The sequence below is a fragment of the Ovis aries genome, chromosome 13 (assembly GCF_016772045.2).
Source record: "Ovis aries strain OAR_USU_Benz2616 breed Rambouillet chromosome 13, ARS-UI_Ramb_v3.0, whole genome shotgun sequence".
Taxonomy (NCBI): domain Eukaryota; kingdom Metazoa; phylum Chordata; class Mammalia; order Artiodactyla; family Bovidae; genus Ovis; species Ovis aries.
This window is the reverse complement of record NC_056066.1, coordinates 75,585,232-75,607,829: the sequence shown is the minus strand read 5'-3', so window position 1 is coordinate 75,607,829 and position 22,598 is coordinate 75,585,232. Positions and strand designations below refer to the sequence as shown.

The following is a 22,598-nucleotide window of genomic DNA, read 5'->3' as shown; positions in this document are numbered from 1 at the left end:
GTCCCTGCACCTTATCCCCTTCAGTGGGACTCAGAAAAGACCCCCAGGGAGACAGAGGTGCCAACAGAAGCAGAGGAGGCAGGAGTTACCACAGCAAAGAGCAGGCTTTGAGTCAGATTTGGGGCTGGGAATCCACCAGGCCCCCAAGACACTTCTTGCAACCTGTTTCTCACTGCACCTGCAGTAAAATCTAAGCTCCTTGCCCTGATGCTGGGCGGGTCAGGCAATCCCTCTATGACTCAGTTCTGTCTCCTGTAAAATGGGGATAATACTAGAACCAACACCTTGTGGAGTGTCGTGACGGTGGTATGAGATCATAAGCCGGTTTGCGTGGCATGTGGTGAGTGCTGGGTTAACGTTAGGTGATGGCGTCATCAACAAACTCCACTGCAAATCTTTACATGGATGGTCTTCCAACGTCTGGGCATTAATGCTCATCACCTCCTTTCTCTTACATACCCCTAAGATCATTTGCTGTCTCTTCATAATGCTTTTTTTCCTGAGAGGATGCCCTTAACATCCATTTAAATTGTCTCCTTAATTAAACAGACAAAGCAGCAAAACTTGCAAAGATTTTTTTCAAAGAAATGTAGCATCGTGCATTAGCCTACCACCTTGTCATTACTCTTTCAATTTTGCACATTACTTTTCAGACTCTTGGTGGTCATTCTTACCAGCTTTCAAGAAGGAAAAAAAGAATACCAGGGTGAGGATGCCCCAGATTACTGCCACCAGCCCTCTACTCCATGTATCAGCTCTGATGCACTCCCCACGGGGCACCGGAGAAGGGAAGGGGCCTTTGGATGGTGACAGGTGGGATCAGGAGAATGCAGCAGGCCAGTGCCTTAGGGTACCTGGGGTTGGTGGGAGTTACACTGGAGTTTCTTCCCTTTCTAAGGCGGAGCCTGGAACCTCCTCCCTGGAATAACAACGCTTTTACCTGCTGTCCAGTATTCCCAACACCTGTCACTTCTCTGAGTCTACAATGGACTCGCCTGTCCCATCATACTTCAAATCAAAGCCAACACCTCCCCTCTGCCCTCAAGGCCCTGCATGATTTAGCCCTGCTCTCCCCCAAGACTCTCTCCTCTTATATCTTCCTAATCCTGCTCCAGCCCCACCGGCCCCTATTTTGTGCCCTAAACACATTAAGACACTCCTCCGCCCGCCCCCACCCCAGAGCTTTGGCACAGGCTGTTCCTTCTGCCGGGCATGCTCTTCCCCCTGGTCTGCACAACGCTGGTTCTGCCTCATACTTAGGCCTCTGTCCAATGTCACATCTTCCCAGAGCCTCCCTTGATGACTCTATGAAAAGTTACCTCTCCCGCCTCTCCAGACCCCTCAACTATTCATCACTCTCTGTCCCAACACCACGTTTATTGGCTTCATTGCATTCAACCCCTTCTGAAATTAGCCATTTGCTATTTGCTGCCTTGTTTAATTGTCAGTCTCTCCCTCCTGCCCTTGTAATCGCCATGAGGGCAGAAGTTGTTATCTCCTCTGCCCACCACTGCGACTCTGCTACTTGAGATAGGTCCTGGCACATAGTAGGTACTCAAAGCTGCTGAATAAATGAACGAACGACTGGACACCCGACTTGGGCAGTGCCTTAGAGACGGCAGGGAGGGGCGCGGTGCTGCACTCACCGTGCATCTGGTAGGTGTACGGGCTCTGTCCAGAGGGTGGGGTGCTGAAGCTGGAGCCGTAGCTGAGGAAGCCACTCTGGCCAGGGGAATGGCTCAAGCTGTCTTCTGTCTTGATGCCTTGGAAGGGGAAAGAGAAGCACCAGGCACACACAATTAGGATGCTTCCTTGTCACCCGCAGAAGAGCTACGGAATTAAGACAGCACGCGGTTTTATCAGCTTCCAAACTGATTGCAAACTGGTGGTCTGTGAGCGGAAGCTACTATACTTCGGCTCTAACTCAGTCCCACGTGTCCTTCTTGGCCTGTGTATTTTAAAGGAAAACCTGAAGTTGGTTGCTTTTGTTTAAAAATCAGGAGATTTCACCCCCAAAGTCTAGACTTATGGCCTCTCTTGAGCAACAGGATGATCTAGAAACCTCATGACCATGTTCCCACATGACAATACACTGTCCCCAGAAGCTCCCCAATTTGTGAGTTTCCCAGGTCACCATGGTTCCCATACTGACTCTGAGACATGGAGGTTGGTTTTTAAGGTGCTATTTTTCACCACAGTTTTTTTTGGGTGTTTTTGTTTGTTTTTACATCCTGGGACATGTTCAAAAGTGAGAAAGGGAAAGGCAGGCTAAGTGGATCTCATCTTTTGCACATGTGGTCAGCTTCCTGCCCGACTCTGAGGGTAATGAGTTTATAACCCCCTACTCCAAGGACTGGGGTCTTCCCAGGTGGCTCAGGGGTAAAGAATCCATCTGTCAGTGCAGGAGCTGGAGAAGAAATGAGTTCCACCCCTAGGTTGGGAAGATACCCCAGAGGAGGACACGGTAACTCACTCCAGTATTCTTGCCAGGATAATCCCATGGACAGAGGAGGCTGGCAGGCTACAGTCCATGGGGTAGCAAAGAGTCAGACACGACTGAGTGACTGAGCATGCACGCCAAGGACTAGCTGCATGCATGACTTAAAAGTCCAGCAGGATTTGGAGTGAAGGTATTAAATGAACCACCTTCCCTCTGTAAAGATGATGCCATTTAATCTTAAGACATACTCTGCCCTCTTCTCATGGAGGGACCTACTTATCCAAAAGCCACTGTTACAAATCTGCCTTCTGCTTTAGCCAAAGTCTGACATGCTTCTCCAAGGCACGGGCACCCATTCCAAGAGCAGCTGGCTGGAGAAGGAACTGCATTGAGGGAGGAAGCTGATCTATCCTCAGTAGCCCATATATGGCATTTTTATTGAACACATAATCAATTTTGCTTATCTTTATCTTATAGGTGTAAAACAGTATTTCAATACTATTTAAATTTGCATTTTTAAAAAAGAACACTGTTAGTTCTGGGGATGGTTTTGTAGTTATTATTTCCCTCCTTCTCACCCATTCACCCCCATAAATAAAGAAAATGTTTAATGTGGTAAAAAACAATGGATTCTGACTCAAGTGGTCTGGGCAGGAGCCCAGGACAGTTTGCTTCATTACTTGGTGACCTGAACAGTTTCTCCTCCAACTCCTTCCCTTATGAAATAAGATGCCGATTCCCACTGGCAGGATTGCTGGGAGATGAAAAGAAAGGGAATGAATGAATATCTAAAGCTGTGAATGAAGTCCTCACAACAATCCCAAGAAATAGGCAATATGACTTTCCCCATTTTATTTTATTTCATTTCATTTTGCCAAACTCAGAGGCAGGCATATGGGAACTTAGTTCCTGACCAGGAATCGAACCTGCACCCCCTGCAGTGCAAGCATGATATCTTAACCACTGAACCACCAGGGAAATTTCTCCCCATTTTAAAGATGTGGAAACTGAGGTTCAGAAAACCAGGCCACTTAATCGGAGTCTTGCAATTAGCAGGTAACTCCGAAGTCTAGGTTTTCTTTGCTTTCTCTTGATGCCTCTCAGTAATGGGTGTGAAGGGATTTTACACGCTAGATGGTGCACGACTTCACTGACAATTATGACAGCAACTTGGCTAACTGTTTGGTGCTGGAGCCTAGCTGTCCCCTGTCTAGGCTTTCAACAGGACTTCCTCAGTTTAATCATTTTTAGCGTTTTTACAATTTAAAGTGAGAGATGTGTGACTTTTTCTTCACTTGAACACTTTGAGGCCACCGAGGGGTTATTAATTGACCTAATTTCATCTTGGTGCGTGTCAGGGAACAGGGAAGTCTGAGGAGAGGGAAAGAAATGAGGGAACGGCCAGTTGGTGGGCAGTCAGGACACACAACATTGGCTGACTAAATCTGCCGTCGTATGTGGGCCATTTCAGGGAGCCCCCACACCATCCAATAACACCACCAAAGGTCACTGATGACAGACTACCACAACAAATATAGTAATGGTGCGAAAGTCCAAAATATTGCCAATACGTAACACAGAGGGATGAAGTGAGCAGATGTAAAAATGGCCTTGACAGACTAGCTCAAAGCACGGATGCCGCAGCCCTTCAATTTGTAAAAAAAAAAAAAAAAAAAAAAAAAACAAAACCCCACACTATCTGTGAATCGTAAGAGAGCAAAATGCACTCAAACAAGGCACGCCTGTACACCCATTCACTTATGTATTATCTGTGGTTGAGTAGCTTTGATAGATACCGTATGGCTTACAAAGCCAAATATACTTATTATCAGGCTCTTTACAGAAAAAGTTTGCCAGCCTCTACTCTACATAAGGCCTTCCCAGGTGGCATACTGGTAAAGAATCCACCTGCCAATGCAGGAGACACAGTTTTGACCCCTGGGTCAGGAAGGGTCCCTGGAGAAGGAAACAGCAACCCGCTCCAGTACCCTTGTTTGGAGAATCCCATGGATAGAGGAGCCTGGCGGGCTACAGTCCATGGGGTCGTAAAGAGTTGGACAGGCCTGAGCACATACGGCATTCCACATAAAGAAAGGCAGAACAATGATATTAATAAAGTGAAAGGAACAGTAATCAGCAAATCCAGGGATGTGGGTATTTGACAAGAAAGGGAGATAACCTCCCTTTATTTTTCATGTTGGATGGTCAGCTCACGGTTATTTATAGTGCTACTCTTTTACATAGGTCTTAAATGTTGCATAACATTATGTTTGCATAACAAATTGAGAAAAAAGTACTCCACACTCCTGACCTCCTTGCCTCTCGTTTGCTCAACTGTGTTATTATTTCCCTGCAGCTATTTAAACAAAGGTGAATAATGCTATTTGCCAAGGAGCAAGGAGAAAAGTTTCCTAACAAGATTCAACAAGGTTTGTCCAGACAGTGAGCAAACACCGCTTGCTCGGGCACAGGCATGTGTGAAAGGAAAGGGCTTTTCAGCCCACCTGTCATTACTCAGTGATGTGGACATACCAGATGTATGGCAGCCCGGCCACTACTGTACTGACTGAACGTTTCCCTTGAGCCAGGCCCTGTGAGCTAAGCCCTTAATATAGATCAAGGGCTGACACACTGTGGTCTGTGGACCTACTGTGGCCCACTGTTCGTTTATGTAAATAAAGTTTTATTAGAACACAGACACACTCATTAGTTTACATATTGTCTGGCTGGTTTCATGCTCCAACGGCAGTGCTGAGTGGCTGTGACAGAGACTGCATGGCCCAGAAAGCTGAAAATACTTAGGAACTGGCCCTTTAAAGAAAAAGGTAGCTGATCCTGGATGTAGAGAATCCTATTTACAGCAACAACAATGGTTAGGAAGCCAGACTTAGTATCACTCCCATTGTATGAAGGAGATGACTCGCCCTGGGTCTTAGGACCAGCAAGGGGGCAGAGGTGGGGTGTGAACCCAGGACATGTGACCTTGCCCCTTATGCTGTATTCTGAGGACAGAGAGCCTCTGAAAGTAACTGGCACTAAAAAATGACTTTGGACCAAATTAATTTCCACCGGATGCCAGGTTTTGTCTGGAAGCAGGGCTAGGGTTCTCTTTTATGCTGAAAAATAATCCGGCTTCATGTGTCTTGACTGTCAGCCAGGCAGGTGACTCACCTGCGATTTTATCACCCGTCTTCTGGCACAAGAGGGACAGAAGTTAGAAAAGATGCCCACACCAGTTGGCCGAGGTCCATCACAGGTAATCCCCCAGGATTTCTGGAATGTGTGCTCAGGCAGCAGAGCTCAGCAGTGAGGGGCTTGGACTCTAGAGCCCAGGCTGCTGGGTGTAATTCCGCCTCTACCACCGACCAACTGGGGCACCCTGGGCGAGTTATTTATCCTCTCTGAGCCTCTATTTATTTATCCCTTGAAAGAGGATAATGATCAGACCTTCCTTGGAGAATTGAGTGGGGGCTTCAAAGAATGAGTGGATACAGAGCCCTGAGGACTGTGGGTGGCAGCATCTCAGTGATACACCATCTCAAAGACACAGCATCTCAGTGATGGTGTCTCTGATGGATGCCCGACCCAGTGTCCCGTGACTTGTCACTCCTAATGCCACAACTGCCCTTGAATATGTCTATCTCTGTCTGTCTACTGCCCCCAGCAGGCTTCTACCATCAGTCCACTCCAGGCTTCATCAGTCTCCCAATTTGCCTTCCTGTTTCTCCTCTTGCTTCTCTCCAATCCAATCTCCCCACAGCAGCCAAAGTGATCTTTTTTTTTTTTTTAAGATACATTTATTTATTTTTTGGCTGCGGTGGGTCTCTGTTGCTGCACACAGACTTTCTCCAATGGCGCCGAGCAGGGGCTACTCTTCACTGTCGTATGGGGCTTCTCACTGCAGCGGCTTCTCTTGTTGCAGAGCACAGACTCTAGGCAGGCGGGCTTTGGCAGTTGCCGCGAGTGGGCTCTAGAGTGCTGGCTCAGCAGTTGTGGCGCACGGGCTTAGTTGCTCTGAGGCATGAGGGATCTTGCCGGATCAGGGATTGAACAAGTGTCCCTTGATAGCAAGGTGGATTCTTAATCACTGGACCACCAGGGAAGCCCCGAAGTGATCTTTAAAAACCCCAGATTGCATCAGATAGCCCTATGTTTATAGATCTGCCAATAAGTTCCTGTTTCACTGGAATAAATTCCTCCCCAGGTGCAAAGACTGCCCACCTCGCCTATCTCATCTAGGTCCTGTGTTCCAGCCACTGGGCTTCTAGGGTTTGCCAAACCCATCTCCCCAGGATTCCCAGGCATCCTCTGCCTGGACGCCTCTCTTCCCGTGCTTACTAACAGTCATCTCTCAGTTCTCAGATGAATAAGCTCCTTCTGTAAAAGACCATCCTTGGAGCTGGAACCTAAGTTAAATCTTGCTTGTTCTGTTCCATTTCATGATCTTGTCTTCCTTCCTCCCATGAATCATAATTTGAAATTACTTTAAGCTACGATTTTTAAAAGTTCATTTGTTTTTTCTCCCTCTAGGTCAGGGGTTGCAAGCTTAAAGGTCTTCAGGCAGCTAATTTAAGTGAGTCATGAGGGCTAGGAGAGGACTGTGGCCAACAGAGGCTAACAGGGTCAGTTACCTACTTTTGACACAAAAATGTGGGCCCAGTGCTGCCCAGTCATCTGTTGTTTGTTTTTTTAAAGACATTAGAAATACATGAAGTGAAATGAAGTTGCTCAGTCGTGTCCGACTCTTTGAGACCCTGTGGACTGTAGCCCACCAGGCTCCTCCGTCCATGGGATTCTCCAGGCAAGAATAGTGGAGTGGGTTGCCATTTCCTTCTCCAGGGGATCTTCCTGACCCAGGGATCGAACCCCAGTCTCCCGCATTGCAGGCACACGCTTTAACCTCTGAGCCACCAGGGAAGCCCTTTAGAAATACATATTACTATGTAAACATTTCCCATTTAAAAACTGGCGATTAATTTTTCAAATATCAAGTATATTTTATTGGTTAAAAAGTATCCAAGGGCCACCTTATCTCAGTTCTAGATTATCTTGGCAGAACCCAGGCAGAAGTAAAGATAACCCAGAGGAAAACATCTGAAAATAGAGAGAGACATTTTCCTCCTGATATCCTCCTAGCACCTGGATCCAGCCATACCTGCTATCAGCTGTGTCCCCAAGCTTACCAGTATGTGAATCATTAAATTTCCATTTTCTCTAAGCCAGCTTGGGTTAAGTTTCTTACCCTTGCAATCAAAAGAGGCCTTGACATAGTCTCTAGAACTTGAACTGTATGGAAAGTGTCTGTCCTTCTTCTCTATCTCCAATCCAAAATCAGGCTGGCTGCGTGCCTCTTTCCGCATTTACCTGAAGCATTTGGGCAGAATGAAGACCATGATGTTAGGGGTCCCGGGGAAAGCCAGGGCTTGGTCAGGTACTCACTGTAAGAAGGGATTCCATAGGCTTGTGCTGGAGGCGGGTAAGCCGTGTAGGGGGTAGCTTGCTGGATCCCTGCACTGTACTGTGTCTGGCCGTAGGCTGCCATGGCCGAGGGAGGCTGACCGGGTAGGACACGCGGGCAAGGTCTGCGTGGAAGAAAGAAGATTAAATCTCCAAGCCCAACCTAGCACATCCCTCCCCCCTGGTATCACCACTACCACTACTTCCCTTTGGGTATTTTTTATGTTTTTGGCCTTGCAACTTTTGGGATCTTTGCTCCCTGATCAGGAACTCTGGTCCCAGCAATGCAAGTACTTAGTCCTAGTCTCTGGACCACCATGTACTCTTTCCAGGAAAGAGACAACTTACATGTTCATCAGGTCCTATTTCATTTTCCTTTACTGGGCACCAGGAAAATGACACTTCCTGGGTCCCTTGCAGTCAGATTCAACCACGTGACTGGATTCTGCTCAACACAGCAGTTTAGCCAATAAAACCATCTCCTCGAGACCTGCTGCCCTCTCTCCTCTTTCAGCAGCAACTGTGGAGGGTGCCAGCTGAGAGGGCAGAGCCAGCAGGGCTGCACCCTGGAACCCCGAGTCAGTCTGTGGAGGAGCGCTGCCTTGGAGAGGTCCATGTGATCCCTGGGCTTTATGTAAGAAACAGACCTTTGTTGTGTTAATCCACTGGGACCAGGGTTTCTTGATTACTACAGTAGAGCCCATTCCGCTGTGACTTTCTACCCTTATTTAGACACATTCCCAAATGATACAGCTTTGACAGGGTTGCCAGTCAACATGCCCTGCTCTAGGCCACGGGGTGGGCACAGGGTGCAAGATTATCCAACCAGATTCTATTCTGGGAACTGAAATCCTGGGCTGAATAATTCATTCCAACAACCACATTCTGAAAAGACTGTTTTTATTCCCTTCCTATTGCTTGGCTCTCAGAAGCGGTCCTATTCCGGGTCTTTCTCAAGACCTGATTATTCCAGTTTTGATTTCACTGTGAGCTACTCCAGATTCTCCAAAACAAACAAACAAACAAACAAAAAAACTCCTTTTGGGCTTACATCAGCTGGAGTCTGGGCTTCCCAGGTGGTGCTAGGGGAAAGAATCTGCCTGCCGATGCAGGAGACATAAGAGATGCGGGTTCTGTCCCTGGGTTGGGAAGATGCCCTGGAGAAGGAAATGGCAACCTGCCCCAGTATTATTGCCTAGAGACGCCTACGGACAGAGGGGACTGGATCTTCTGGGTCACAAAGAGTTGGACACACCTGAGCATCTGAACACAGCTGGGGTCTATTTGTCTTACTTGCAACCAAAGAACACAAATGAATTCCTTACTTCAAGATGAATAATCGGTTCCATGAAGGGCTAGGATTTAAAGGGCCACTGAGGGACTTCCCTGGCAGTCTGGTGGTTAAGAATCTGCCTGCAAATGTGGGAGACATGGGTTTGATCTCTGGTCTGGGACGATCCCACATGCCGTGGGGCAACAAAGCCCGCGTGCCACAACTACTGAGCCCATGTTTCCTGTGAAAGAAGGCCGCACACCGCAACTAGAGATTAGCCCCCCACTTGCCACAACCAGAGAAAGGCCGTGAGCGGCGAGGAAGACCCAGCGCAACCAAAAACAAATAATACTAGTAAAAAATCCTAAAAAAGTAAATAAAGGGCTGCTGACCTACGACGTCCGTAACACAATGACTGCTAGTGACCACTGAGCTCTGACCACAGGCTAGGAATTGTGTCTCACAGGCCTGACGTGGCCTACGTCATATCACATACTGATATCAACTCCCTGGGGTAGAGGCTCTGCTAACTCCCATTTTAGAGAAGAGAAAACTGAGCTCAGAGACCAGAAGTCGCGGCTAGACAGCGGGAAATCCAGAATCTGAACTTGGAAGTCTGACTCCTGAGCCCACACTTGTAACCATGGGGCTTTGCTGCTGCTCAGGGACGGGCCTGGGACTGCCTAAGTCTTGCAGGCAGCAATAAATAAAGTCAAGGTTAGCTCATTCTAACCGGATGGGGACAAGACGATGAGTCTACAGATGCAATTTCTTTGGCCAGTGCAGTCTTTTTCTTAATTCGGAGTCGCCAATATTTTAAAACCAGGCGAGATTCACACATGCACACACACACTCCTTATGTCCCCCTTCTCTTGCAAAGCAGATGCTTTGGAAAGCCTGGGTCTGCTCTCCTCGGTGCTGTATTCAGCTGGGTTTGAGAATTTCTTCTGACTCTCACACTGTCCTCAACAGTCCTTCCTGTGATTAAAAAAACTGACAATTCTTGGATCTATGAGACGCCAGGCACTGTCCTGATTACTGTATGTGGACTGGCTCATTTAAATATCATAGCAACTGTGACAACCCTTGGAGGCAGTTACTATTCCAAACCCCATTTTACAGATAAGAAAACTGAGGCAGAGAGAATGCATACAGCTGATCCACAATTGGAACCCTGGTTCCAGAGGCCACATCCTTAACCACTCCACTATGACACCCAGGCCCTTTAGGTCAAAAACCCAGACACTAAAGTTCTGTGCGACTTGACAACTGTATCTAATCATTCTGACCATGAGCTTATCAGTAGATGGTAATGAGATTCCCAGACAGGTATCTGACTCCATTCTGATCACGTTAATGGAGTGAAACCTTCTCATTTCCAGAGTTTCTCCTACATATGAAGCCTAATGGCATGTATGAGACAGATGTAAAAATTCACAAAATTATAAAAAGATGTTCTCAGGCCCCCATTCTTTTTGACAACTTCTGTGCCAAAGGGTCAGGGAATTTGTTCCAAGATGCATAAGAAAGTTGCTTGTTTTGTAATTTGTCCCAAGATGCATAAGAAAGTCGCTTGAACTGGAGACTCCAGATCCAGTATTGGAAGGTGTTTCATCAGTCAAGTCTCCCACCCTATAAGGTGCCTGGAAACACATCCAGAGCATGGGACTTAGCACTGAGCAGAGAATTTTATTTGAAAATGCTCCCAATTTACACCTTTCTGGAAGTAGAAGGTGGAAATCCGAGATGATCAATTCCTGCTTCCCATCAGAACTGATGTGAATTTCTTGGAATAAACTGGGGCTCAAATGAAAAGCCAGAGAGAGGACAAGGAAGCTCTCTATCCCCAAGGCCATAAAACAAGTTAGGTAGATTTAATAGACCTCAGTTGCTACTGACAACCCCCAAAACATCTTCTGGAGGGAAAGGAAGGCTGAGAAAGTATGTTCCTTACAAACAGCTTCTCCGGGGTCGTCAGGGGAAGAGAATATCCAGCTATGGAGGAGGCGAGTATTCAGAGGAGGTCCATGCTGACCGTCCCGCCAAGGCAGCTCTCCAATTGCCCTGGGTAAGCCCTGTCCATCACCAGGCTCCCACCAACCCCTGGACGCAGTTCTGGTGGAACATTTGTACCATTCACCATATTGAGATCTCTGACTTACTGGTCCATTTCCCACTAGAGGGTAGGGGCTGTGTCTCATTGATCCTGCAAGTCTCCAGAGCTCCTAGGAGATTTGGTTATCAAGCAGTGTTGGGTGAATATTGGAGCAGGAAGGAGGGAAGAAGGAGGAGAGAGAGATAAGAGAGAGGAAACGAAGGAAGGAAAAACAGGGAGAGATAGAGAAACAAGAGGGAGACAGGAACAGAGAAAATCTTTGTTAGGAAAGGACCGGAAGGAAAGGAAGAAAAGATTGAAAAAAGGAGAAAAAAACAACAGCCAGCACTCTCGGAACAGTCTATTCCAGACCCCATTCTAAGTGTCTTTTATGTGAAACAGACATCAGGATTGTCCCCTTTTTCCAGATGGGAAGACTGAGGCCTGCGGAAGTGGGGGTCATTTGTTGAAGGTCGCTCAAACAGTAAGAGCATCACTGGGATTCCTCTCCAGGGAGTCTGGCTCCAGAGCCTCTGCCTCCAAGGAGAAAAGGGAGAGAGAGTGAGAGGAAGCTAAGGCAAGGGTACTCACCTTGCAAAGAGCTGGGACACACTCGGAGCCGATGTGGTGATGCCTGGAGGGGAAAAAAAACATTTGAAGGACTTGAGCTGTCAGAGAGATGGTCCCCAGAAGCTGTGACTTCAGATGCCAGGTTGAGGGGGAAGAAACTCATGGAGTTGCTGTCAGGGACTTTCTCAAGCATACAAGCTTATCCAAGCCACATCACTGCAGCACTTTCCTTCTTGAAAAACCTTCTCTGGGTGTGCTTTATCTCCAGGTACTAACTGAAGGACTATGTATATACAATCTATAGCATCTTGAAACATCAGGGTGGAATTCACCCCCCCCACCCATTGTACAGATGGAGAAATGGAGGCCAAAGAGACAGAAAGAATGCGCTTGAGCCCGGCCCATGACTAGAGGACAGCTGGCACCATTTCTACTCCTGGATGGAGACCCACTCTTTTCCTTGCTTTAAAGGCAACCCCAGAAACCCAGAAAGGCAGATACTGGTTGGCTTTGGCTATCCGACACCCATTTTCCTTCCTTCTGAGGACATCACATTGATATTCCTCCTCTCCTTCCCCAGTTTCAGTCCGTGGGGTTCAGGTGGGGCTGGCTCCAGCACTTACAGGAGCCTTGGATTGTCTCCGAGGCTCCAACTAGAGTGTCAGGAGGGAGATGGGAGATGCCTGAAGTCCTGGTACAAGGGCTGTGTTCCTGGGCACTGAGCCTCCAACCATGGTTGGGAGGCAATGATCAGGAGATGATGAAGAGGTGATACAATTTTGCTGGGAGAGATGTTGCCAAGAGGATCATTTTAAACACCATCAGTTCACTGGGGAGGATTTTGTGCTGTGTCATCTTGAACAAAGACAGCGCAATGTCCTCAGTGTGGAGCCCCGGCAAGTTCTAGATGACGTGTTGACTGATTGTGCCAACCTGCCAGTTCACACTCTCTGGTCTGCAGGGCAGGGGCAGGGGTGTCCCTGTGCCTCCCGAGAAATACTCCATGCCCTCCAGAGCTCTGAGCCGCTCTGTAAGCCAACCTGCAATCCCAACTGTACCTCTGAGTCAGCACTGAGACTTTGGGCAGATCGCCTATAGTCTCCGGGGCTCAGGGCACCCTCCTGTGAAATGGGGGAAAACATTTATCTCACAAGGGTGCGTGAGGATGAAATGAGATTATGATGATGGTAATGATGATGATTCTATCCATCATTTACCCTGTGCCTGCTACGAGCCAAATTCTCTTCTAAATCTGTTATCTGGATTCATTATTTTAATCCTCATAAATCCTCCTCCCCCTCACCTTGAGGAAGGTTCTGTTCCCGTCCCTGTGTTACAGATGAAGGGAGGTGCAGTTGACATGACTCACTCAAGAACGCATGGGTCCTCAGGGGCAGATCTGTGGTCTGAGCTCAGGTGGCCTGGCTCCGGAGTTTGGTTTCCCAAGCAGGGCACAGCAGCCCATGAGGGCAGTCATCATCATTAACAACAACCAGCCCCCACCAACAAGCTCACACGTGCCAGGCTCTGTGTTAACTGTCTGAACTCACTTCACTCCCAAGGCAAATGCTACAAGGACACCCTCACTGTAGTCATGACGAAACCAAGGCGCCAAAGGCTAATGAGGTGCCTTGTTCAAGCCTGCAGACATGGAAACTGGGACTCGAACCTAAGGCTGTTTAGCCCCAAGTCTATTTCCTTTTTTTGGGGTGGGGAGGTGGGCTATGCCTTGTGGCATGTGGGATCTTAGTTCCCTGATCAGGATGGAACTCGTGCCCCTGCATTGGAAGTGTGGAGTCTTAACTGCTAGACCGCCAGAGGAGTCCCAAGTCCACTTCCTTAATCATCTCCTTGGTTGAGTCAAATTCTGTTTGAGTCCCAAGCTACTAGGGTGAGGAGGCAAGTCCTGAAGTCCACTTAGAGAGCTATAGCTAGAATTTAAAAATAAAATAGGACGGACAGCATCAGCATATATTGGCCACACAGCACACGAGAAGGAACCATGGAAAACTTTTATTCTAGCTATAAATGTGAGAATGTGATGTGTGTGTGTGTCCTGGATGACTGTATCTTCCTATATGCTGTCTTTATAAAAAGTCGGGCTAAAGGGGTCCAATGCCAAGGAAAGGCCCTGGCTCCGCTCCCTCACTGCTAACGCCCTGCTCTGGGTTTTTGCCCCAGGTGGAGCCTCCCATATTCCCATTCCTCAGCTTCCCCCAGGACTGTCTCCTTCTGAAACAGCTTCCATTTCATTACTGGTACGAAGCGTGTGATTTATATTTAGTAATAACACTACATAAGATACTGAATTAAACATTTTGTTGTATGTTTTAATAAACATGTAAATATTCATACAAATCGCAATCTATGGAAACAGTCCCGTGGGCTCAGATGAACTCGGCACTCTAGTAATGTGAAGAAAGCATCTTCCCCTGCCTGCAACCTCTGTGCGCTGGTTTGTGGGTTCACATGGCGCCAATCGCCTCCTCCGTTCCTCTGAACCGCTGCATGCTCTGCCCTCCCCACGTGGGCCCGTCTCCCTCTCCGGCCGTGCAAACCTCCTATCCTCTACCTCTTCTGCCCCAACAATCCCCAGGAAGACTGCACAAGCCAGAAACAGGCCTTCAGTCAGTGCTACAAGATTTTCCTTGTAGCAGATGATGTACTTTTTGAAAAACACAGGCTTTCTCCTTTTTTTTTTTTTTTTTAAACTGGTATCACATTTAACTTTTTTGAATCCACGATGCCTGGGAGAATTGAGAACCTGGAAAATGAATGTATTCTATAGAAAATAATCTCTTTCCCTTTCTTCTTCCTTTTTTTCCCCTGGTAAGGATGGCATGGACCTCCTGGAGAATCCTGATGGGACGTGATGACACTGGGTCCTCAAGTTCCTTCCCTTCCTGCGGGCCCTGGAGTGGGATTGTGTCAAGGACGGCCACGCTCGACTCTTTGGGTGCAGAGGTGGAGTAAGGACTCCCCGAAAGCAGAGAGCCTCTCTCTTCCTCTGCCGGGGTCCAGGGATATTAGTCCTGTGGACCAGGAGGCTCAGCTGCAGTTGGACCCATACATCCTCTGCGTGTCAGGAAAGGGCCTGATGGAGTGGTCGTGGGGCAATGCCAGCCCCAGCAAGAAAGGTGGAAGAGGAACTGTTGTTCACGTGGCAGGAATAGCCTGGTTCTCGGGTAGCCCTGGAAACCTTTCAGGGACCCCCAGAGTCACCACTCTCTGGCTGCTGCCGTGACAGCTTTCTCCAAATCATTAAGTCAGAGCCAGACTTACATTCCATGCAGCTCAGGAATGGTCTGGCCCACAGACTTGGCAATGCCCCTGGGTGCAGGCATGACCCCCCGGACAGCAGCACGCCCATCGCACCCCAGCTTGCCAGAGGGATAGAGAGTGTGGACTTCGGTCACGAGTCTCTCCATGAGGCCAGTGTCCCAGGCCCAGAGGGCACGCTGACAATCGAGGGGGAGTGGTCATACTGCTCCTGGTTGCCCCATCACAAACATGGGACCCTTAGCACAGGGGCAGAAGACATGTTAACCCTTGTTCTCAAGTGAGCCCCAAGGGTGGTGAAGACCCCACAGGCTCTCACAGCATCAGCCCTTTGATGCTGGTGGGATCCAGAGCCTAGAAGGTGGCGATACCCTTCCCACTGACCACAGTGTTCTGTTCTCAGACTTGGCCATGCCACGGAACACGCCATGATGGACAAGACTGGGGTCAATGGCAGAATCACTGATGGCAACTTATATCCACGTTGATGGTGACTTATATCCACACTGGGGCTTCCCAGGCGGCGCTAGTGGTAAAGAAGTTGCCTGCCAATGCAGGAGATGCCTGAGATGCGGGTCCCATCCCTGGGTTGAGAAGATCCCGTAGAGGAGGAAATGGCAACCCACTCCAGTATTCTTGCCTGGAGAATCCCATGGACAGAGGAGCCTGGCAGGTTATGGTCCATAGTGTTGCAAAGACGCGACTTAGCACTAGCGCTAAATCCACGCTGCCAGTGGTGAAAACAGCCCCGGTGACCCAACTCACCATAGCCAAATCTATTTACACCAAGCTTCATGACGTGTCTCCGAGGGATGTGGTTAACACAGAAACCGGGGCAGCTGGCTCTCAGGGGAGGGGCAGAGAGCCTCCTTCATTTGTGAACTGAAAGCTCTAAGTCCCTTCTTCCTCCCCAGTTTCCTATGGGTGAAGGGACAAGGATTAGCTAAACAGATAGCCAGAGCCTTAGGGGGATCTCATTCATTCATTCACCACCTTCCACATGCCAGTCATGTGGTAGGTAATGGGTTACAAGAATCAGCAAAACCAGTCAGGGTTCCTGTACTCATGGACGCTCCAGTTTAGCAGGGGAGTGAAAGTGGAAGCGTCTGTCACTCAGTCATGTTCAACTCTTTGTGACCCCATGGACTGCAGCCCACCAGGCTCCTCTGTCCACAGGATTCTCCAAGCAAGGATACTGGAGTGGGTAGCCATTCCCTTCTCCAGGGGATCTTCCCAACCCAGGATTGAACTTGGCTCTCCTGCATTGCAGGTGGATACTTTACAGTCTGAACCACCAGGGAAGCCCACTTAGCAGGGGAGACTGATGGTAAACAAATACACAGGTGAAGAACTTCATTATAATTGTACCAAGGTGCAGAAGAAGGCATGGATACGGAGAAGAGCACCTGGAACGTGACTGTGCACAGGATTCGCCCGGGGATCTTATTAAAACGCAGACTGCAAGCCTGTAGGTCAAGGAAGCTCCCAGGTGACGCTGACACGGCAGGCCCGGAAACCCCACTTCGAGTAGAGAGAGTTTAGACCAGGCTCATAAGGAATTGCAAATTACTAAGAAGCCCCAATTCTGGCTTCATAAAAATAAATCTTCATTCCAGAAGTCACAAACGCAAATGCATACCGGGGCCAAGAAGGGAATATAAATGATCTAATGGAATATGAGGAAATTAGAGCTGGAGTCTGTGTGTGAGGGCACATGTGGTGTGTGACTGTGTGTGTGTGACTGTGTGATGTAACTTACCCACGGACAGACACAGTGGGTTCATTCATTCAACAATGCTTACCATGCACCTCCTGCGGACCAGATTTACAACTCAAGTCTCATAATTTGTTGTCTTATTGTTCCTTCCAAAGAAAGTACATGGGTTAAACGGTCAAATTCAAATCCTGACTCTGCTGCACTATAACTGTATGGCCCTGGGTCCATCACTTCCTTTCCCTAAACCTCAGTTTCCACATCCACAAAATGGGGCACCATCTCATCCCTGTAGGGCTGCTGCAAAGCAGGTACCTACCAAATGGTAACTGATCAACACAGAGGAGCTATTATTAGCTTTCTATTCTCCTGGGGCTCTCGCTTAATCTACTTCCATTGTAAGCCCAATTTGAATGTTCACACTTTTTTTTTTTTAACCTCTCCTTTCACTGGGAGGATTAAGAAACTAATGATTCTGAAGGCAGCCACCACTATTATGTTGCCTAATTGGGCCCCAGGGTCCACTTCCAACTGATCCCCATGAGATGAGATAGTTTCTAATGCAAGATGTCTTGAGGCAGGTCTGTGCTGCAGAAGGTGCGTACCTATAAATTTCATCAGCTCATCTCCCTCCTGTGGGTGCTTTAAGCGGCACCGAGACCAGGGGCAGAGACTGCAGGAGAGGGCACTGTGTGAGGAGGCCAGTGTGCGCACCGCACAGGTAGAGGTCGTTCTGGGGGCAGAGGCACCCCAGGAAGCCTGCTGAAAAAAGCTTCAAAATGGTAAAGGTCAAGCTGATCTGTGCCTCCCCAGGCCAGACCCAGGCAAAGCTCTGGGCAGCTCAACCTGGCTTGGGGGAAATGAAGGAAAACCTGCCAGCCCCTGGCTAGAACCGGTGACTGAAACTGGAAATGAAACCACATCCCGCCCAGGGGCAGAGGAGGCGCAGGGCGGTCTGAATGCAGATAACAGCCCGCTTGTTTCACAGGGCGGTGACTTCACCTCTCCAAGGAAACACTTAATGAGATTATACTCTCAGCTTTTGCAAAATGTGTCTGCATTTTAAAAGAAAAAAATTTTTTTCTTTTTTCTTGATTCAGCTTTGCTTCCTTAGTTCCATAACTTTTTCTCTCCTCCTTCCAGAAGACGGGATATAATTCAAATCCAATTTTGCCTTAAATGGTAACAAATGATAGCTTCTATTTCTCAAGTGGTTCCTACAAGCCAGGCACGCTACTAAGGACTGCATGGGCCTTATCTCTTTTATTCCCCAGAACATGTTATTCTCTGCTTTATACATATGGAAAATGAGGTAAGGGGAAGTCAAAGAAACATTACTAAGGATTCAAAACCAGTATCAACCTGAAGTTATCTGTGGTTCCTTGTGCTAAGTCGCTTCAGCACATAGTCAGTCCTGTCTGACTCTGTGTGACCCCACGGACTGAAGGCTGCCAGGCTCCTCTGTCCATGGGATTCTCTGCAAGAACAGTAGAGAGGGCTGCCATGCCCTCCTCCAGGGAATCTTCCCCACCCAGGGGTCAAACTTGCATCTCTTATGTCTCCTGACTTGACAGGCAGGTTCTTTACCACTAGCGTCACCTGGGAAGCCCATAGGCTACTCTATTCATCCACCACCCATCCATCCACCTAACCAAGCATCCACTTCACCTCCATTCACTCACTCACCCACCCAACCATAAATAATTTTTAAGGATCTACCATAAGTCAGGCACTGAGCTGTGTGCTAATTAGGAACAGAAATTTAAATACATATGTAGGAATAAAAAACTGTCTTTGTCCTGAAGTAATTCACCATCTAGAGCAGGGATTATTAACCTTGGGTGCATAAAACTGGGTGCATTTTGAGAGCTTTAAAAACATCTCAGGACTTCGCTGATGGTCCAGTGATTAAGACACTGTGCTTCTAATGCAGCAGGTGGGGTTCGATCCTTGGTCAGGAGAACTTAGATCCCACATGCCTCGTGGGGCAGCCAAAAAAAAAACAAAAAACAAAAAGCACAACAACTCACTGCCTGGGTCACATTTCTGAACAACTAAATCAGACTCCTTGGGGGTAAGATCTAGACATTTGCATTAAATTTTTACCAAAAAATTTCCCAGGAGAGTCCAACGTGCACCCAGGTTTAAAATCAGTCCTGGAGCCTAGTTCCCAAAGCATGTCCTTGGACTGGTAACATCAGCATTGTCTGGGAATTGCTAGAAATGCAAATTCTTGGGCCCCAGCCCCAAACCATGACAGAAGCGGAAATGTGGGAATGGGGCCCTGCAACCAGTGTGCCAACAGAACTTCCCAGGTGATTTAGGTGCACCGGAGAATTTGAGAACATAAGCGTTATCTCCTTAAATTACAGAAATATACATTCATGCACCCGTTAAACATAGAAATCTTCAATAACAGGAACACAAAATACTGATAACAGGAGTTACTTCTGAGGAGGGAGGAAAGCCCTAAGATTGGGTAAATGCAGCAAAGGGGAATTTGGCCTAGTGTTACCTGGTGATCAGAAACTGAATTGTCTTTAAAAAAAAAAAGGCAGCAGCAGCAAGGGAGGGCGCTGCAGACAGGCGACAGAGCTTGTGCTAAGGCTGTGAGATCATGGAGGGTGGAGCTCATTTAACCGCCGCATCCTATAGTCTTGCAGAATGCTGTGTCTCCTGTCTTGATTTCTTTTACAACTATTTCTTCTTTTTAAACATGGTGAGTATCATTTTAAAGAGCTGAAGTATAGCTGATTTGCAATGTTTCAAGTGTACAGCAAAGGGATTCAGATTTTCTTTCGTTATAGGTTATTGCAAGGTATTGACTATAGGCACTTCCCTGGTGGTCCAGGGGTTAAGACTGCTCTTTCACTGCGCATATGTGGGTTTGATCCCTAGTCAGGGAACTAAGGTCCTGTAGGCCATGCAGCATAGCCAAAAAAAAAAAAAAGCCTACCGGGGACTTCCCTGATGGTCCAGTGGCTAAGACTCCACATTCCCAAAGCAGGGGTTTGAGGTTTGATCCCCGGTCAGGGAACTAGATCCTACGTGCTGCAACTAAGACATGGCGCATTGAAATTAATTAATTAACTAAAAACCCACGATATTGAGTATAGTTCTCTGTGCTATACAGTAGGTGCTTGTTATTTATCTGTTTTATATCTAATAGTATGTATTAATCCCAAACTCCTAATTTATCCCTGCCCCACCCCCTTTTGGTAACTGTAAGTTTGTTTTCTATTGACAAGTATTTTTAGAGCACTTATTACGCATCAGACCTTCTTCTCAGCAGATATGTAGGCAACTAAAGCAGGTAAGATCTGCCTTCAGAGAACTGACATTCTGGTGGAGGGGCAGACAAAACGCAAGTGAGCAAACAACACGCCGGGCAGGGAGCAGGAATACAAACAAGATAAACAGAGCAGCATGGCCGGATGTTTGCTGGCTTCCCCCTCCACCTGCTCCAGGGCCTGGCCTGTTCTCCCCTCCACCACCACCACCGCATCTAAGCCACTGCGGCCTCTCACTCGGGTTACTGAAACTCTTCTTCTTTAGCCCCCAGACTCCCATTGTGCGCATCCCCAGTCCTTTCTCTCGTGCAGCCTGAGGGATCCTGTCAAGTAGATCAGATCATCTCTCATCTGCTCTCAACCCTCCCACAGCTCCCATCTCGCTCAGGGTAGAAGCCAAGTCCTTCCAAGGGCTCACGGAGTCTGACCCTGGGTGCCTCTCTGACCTCGTCTCCCTGCCACCGGTCCCTTGCTCACTGGGCTCCAGCCACACCAACCTCCTTATTGCTCCTCACGTGCTCTGGGACAGCTGCTGCCGCAGGATCTTTGCACATGCTATTTCCTCTGCCCCTAAGGCGCTTCCTCTCTGTCACCATGAAGTGCTCTCGCACACCTCCTTCAGGTCTTTGTTTTTTCTCATCCTTAAATTAATCTATTTATTGGCTGTGCTGGGCCTTAGTTACGGCACATAGGATCTTCATTGCTTCATGTGGGACCCTTTCATTGCAGTGCACAGGCTAAGCTGCTCCAAGACATGTGGAATCTTACTTCTTTGACCAGGATCAAACCCAAGTCCCCTGTGTTACAAGGAGGATTCTTAACCAGCAGATGGCCAGGGAACTTGCTCTTTCAGGTCCTTCTTCAAGTGTTCCCTTCCCAGTGACATTATTTCCAGTGCCCCTAACAAAAACTGCAATCCCATGTCCCCGCATTTCTTATCTCGCCTTGCTTTCTGCTCCCCCCCGCCCCCAGCACAGTGCGCGGCACCATCCACCATGCTCTATATCTTTCTTATCTACTGTTACCATCAGATCCCCGCCCTACCAGCACCCTGGGTTAGGCTCCAGGAGGCACAGGTTTTGTATTTTCTTCCTAGTACTTACACAATGCTGGGCATGTGCTCGAGGAAATATTTCTTGAATGAACAAATGAATGAAGAAACCAATGGTTATTTTTGAAAGGAAAGACCTCCCTGCTAAGAACTGAAGGATCAAGTGATGGTCCTGTGATGGGAGGAAACCCGGTCCAAGCAGAGGAACAGCAGGTGTGAAGGCCCTGAAGGGAGCACCAGACTTGTTAGTTAGAGCAAAAGAAACAGGGCCGGGGGCTGGGCGCCGAGGGCAGGGCCGATGGGGTGGAGTCCAGCCTGAGAGGCTGCCAGGGATACAAAGCACAGCCCCCTGGCCAAGAGTAAGGAATTTAGATCTGATTCTATACTTTTTAAAAACACCAAGCCCTCTCCACGTTTTAAGTCATTTCAACCTCACATCAACCATGAGCTTGGTGGACTAATTATTCTACTTAACAGAAGAGGCAAATGAGCCCCCAAGAGACTAGGCCACTAGACTAGGGATTGAAAAAGGTAGGAGTTAAAGTAGGAAACACAATGGGAGCCTTGGGGGGTTTCTTGGGTTTGAGTTTCCCCTCCAGACCTCCTGGAGTGTAGGCCTTGTGGCCCATGCCTCCTGGGGTCCTCCTTGGGGCTGGACCCTTGTGGTCACTTGGTAACAGAAGGGGTGGGCCCAGGAGGAGGGAGACCAGAGGTCAGGCAGGAAGAGTAGCTCAGTCTGACACTTGAGGCCATAGCTAGAGTGGAATGTCCCCTGCTGAGTCCCAGAGCTCGCTGCCCACACCAATAATCAAGAGAAAGAAACATGTGTACATTGTCTGTGTGCATGTGTGTGCGTGTAACCTGACCCTGCCAGCCCTGCCTGGTCTGAATTTGGAAGAAACCTCTCTCTGCCCCTTTGCTCACCCCCAAAGTCTTTCTCTTGGCCCCAGCTGACCCCCACCACCCCCCGGCATCGGAAAGGGTGCAGACAGCTCCAAGTCACAAAAAAGGAGAGAGGTGAGGTGTTTGTGGGTACCACCACTGGGGGTGAGGGATGCATATTTGGGGTCTGAAGACCCTTAAGATCTTGAGTTTAGAAGCAGAGACTCAGGAGCCAGGGGACTGGGTTTAATTCCTGGCCCTGCCATGAGCTGTGTGACTTTAGCCAGTTACTCAACTCCCCAAGCCTCAAGTTCCACATCTCTAAAATGGGCTCATAACCCAATAAGGGTATAATAATTACATGAGAAACAGTAATTAGGAAAACGGACTTTCGAGTCAGACCAGCTGTTACTTAGTCTCTAAGTTGCGTGCAACCCTTCTGCAACCTCATGGACTGTAGCCCGCGAGGCATGGGGTTTTCCAGGCAAGAATACTGCTGTGCACGGCCATTTCCTTCTCCAGGGGATCCTCCTGACCCAGGGGTTGA

The 22,598-nt window shown here is 48.2% G+C and overlaps 1 protein-coding gene across 3 annotated transcripts in view; it reads right to left on the bottom strand.

Annotated features, from left to right (window-relative positions):
* The window catches only part of EYA2 (EYA transcriptional coactivator and phosphatase 2), a 259,545-nt gene that overhangs the window by 145,489 nt on the left and 91,458 nt on the right, over positions 1 to 22,598 (bottom strand). For 2 of the 3 annotated variants that reach the window (XM_060397087.1, XM_027977274.2), the window contains exons 3-5: positions 11,857 to 11,899; positions 7,880 to 8,022; positions 1,647 to 1,763 (exon numbers count right to left, since the gene is read on the bottom strand). In XM_060397087.1, coding sequence (XP_060253070.1) covers positions 1,647 to 1,763; positions 7,880 to 8,022; positions 11,857 to 11,899 — 303 coding nt within the window. The remainder of the gene's footprint in view (positions 1 to 1,646; positions 1,764 to 7,879; positions 8,023 to 11,856; positions 11,900 to 22,598) is intronic. The other variant, XM_042230227.1, reaches the window with a different exon arrangement.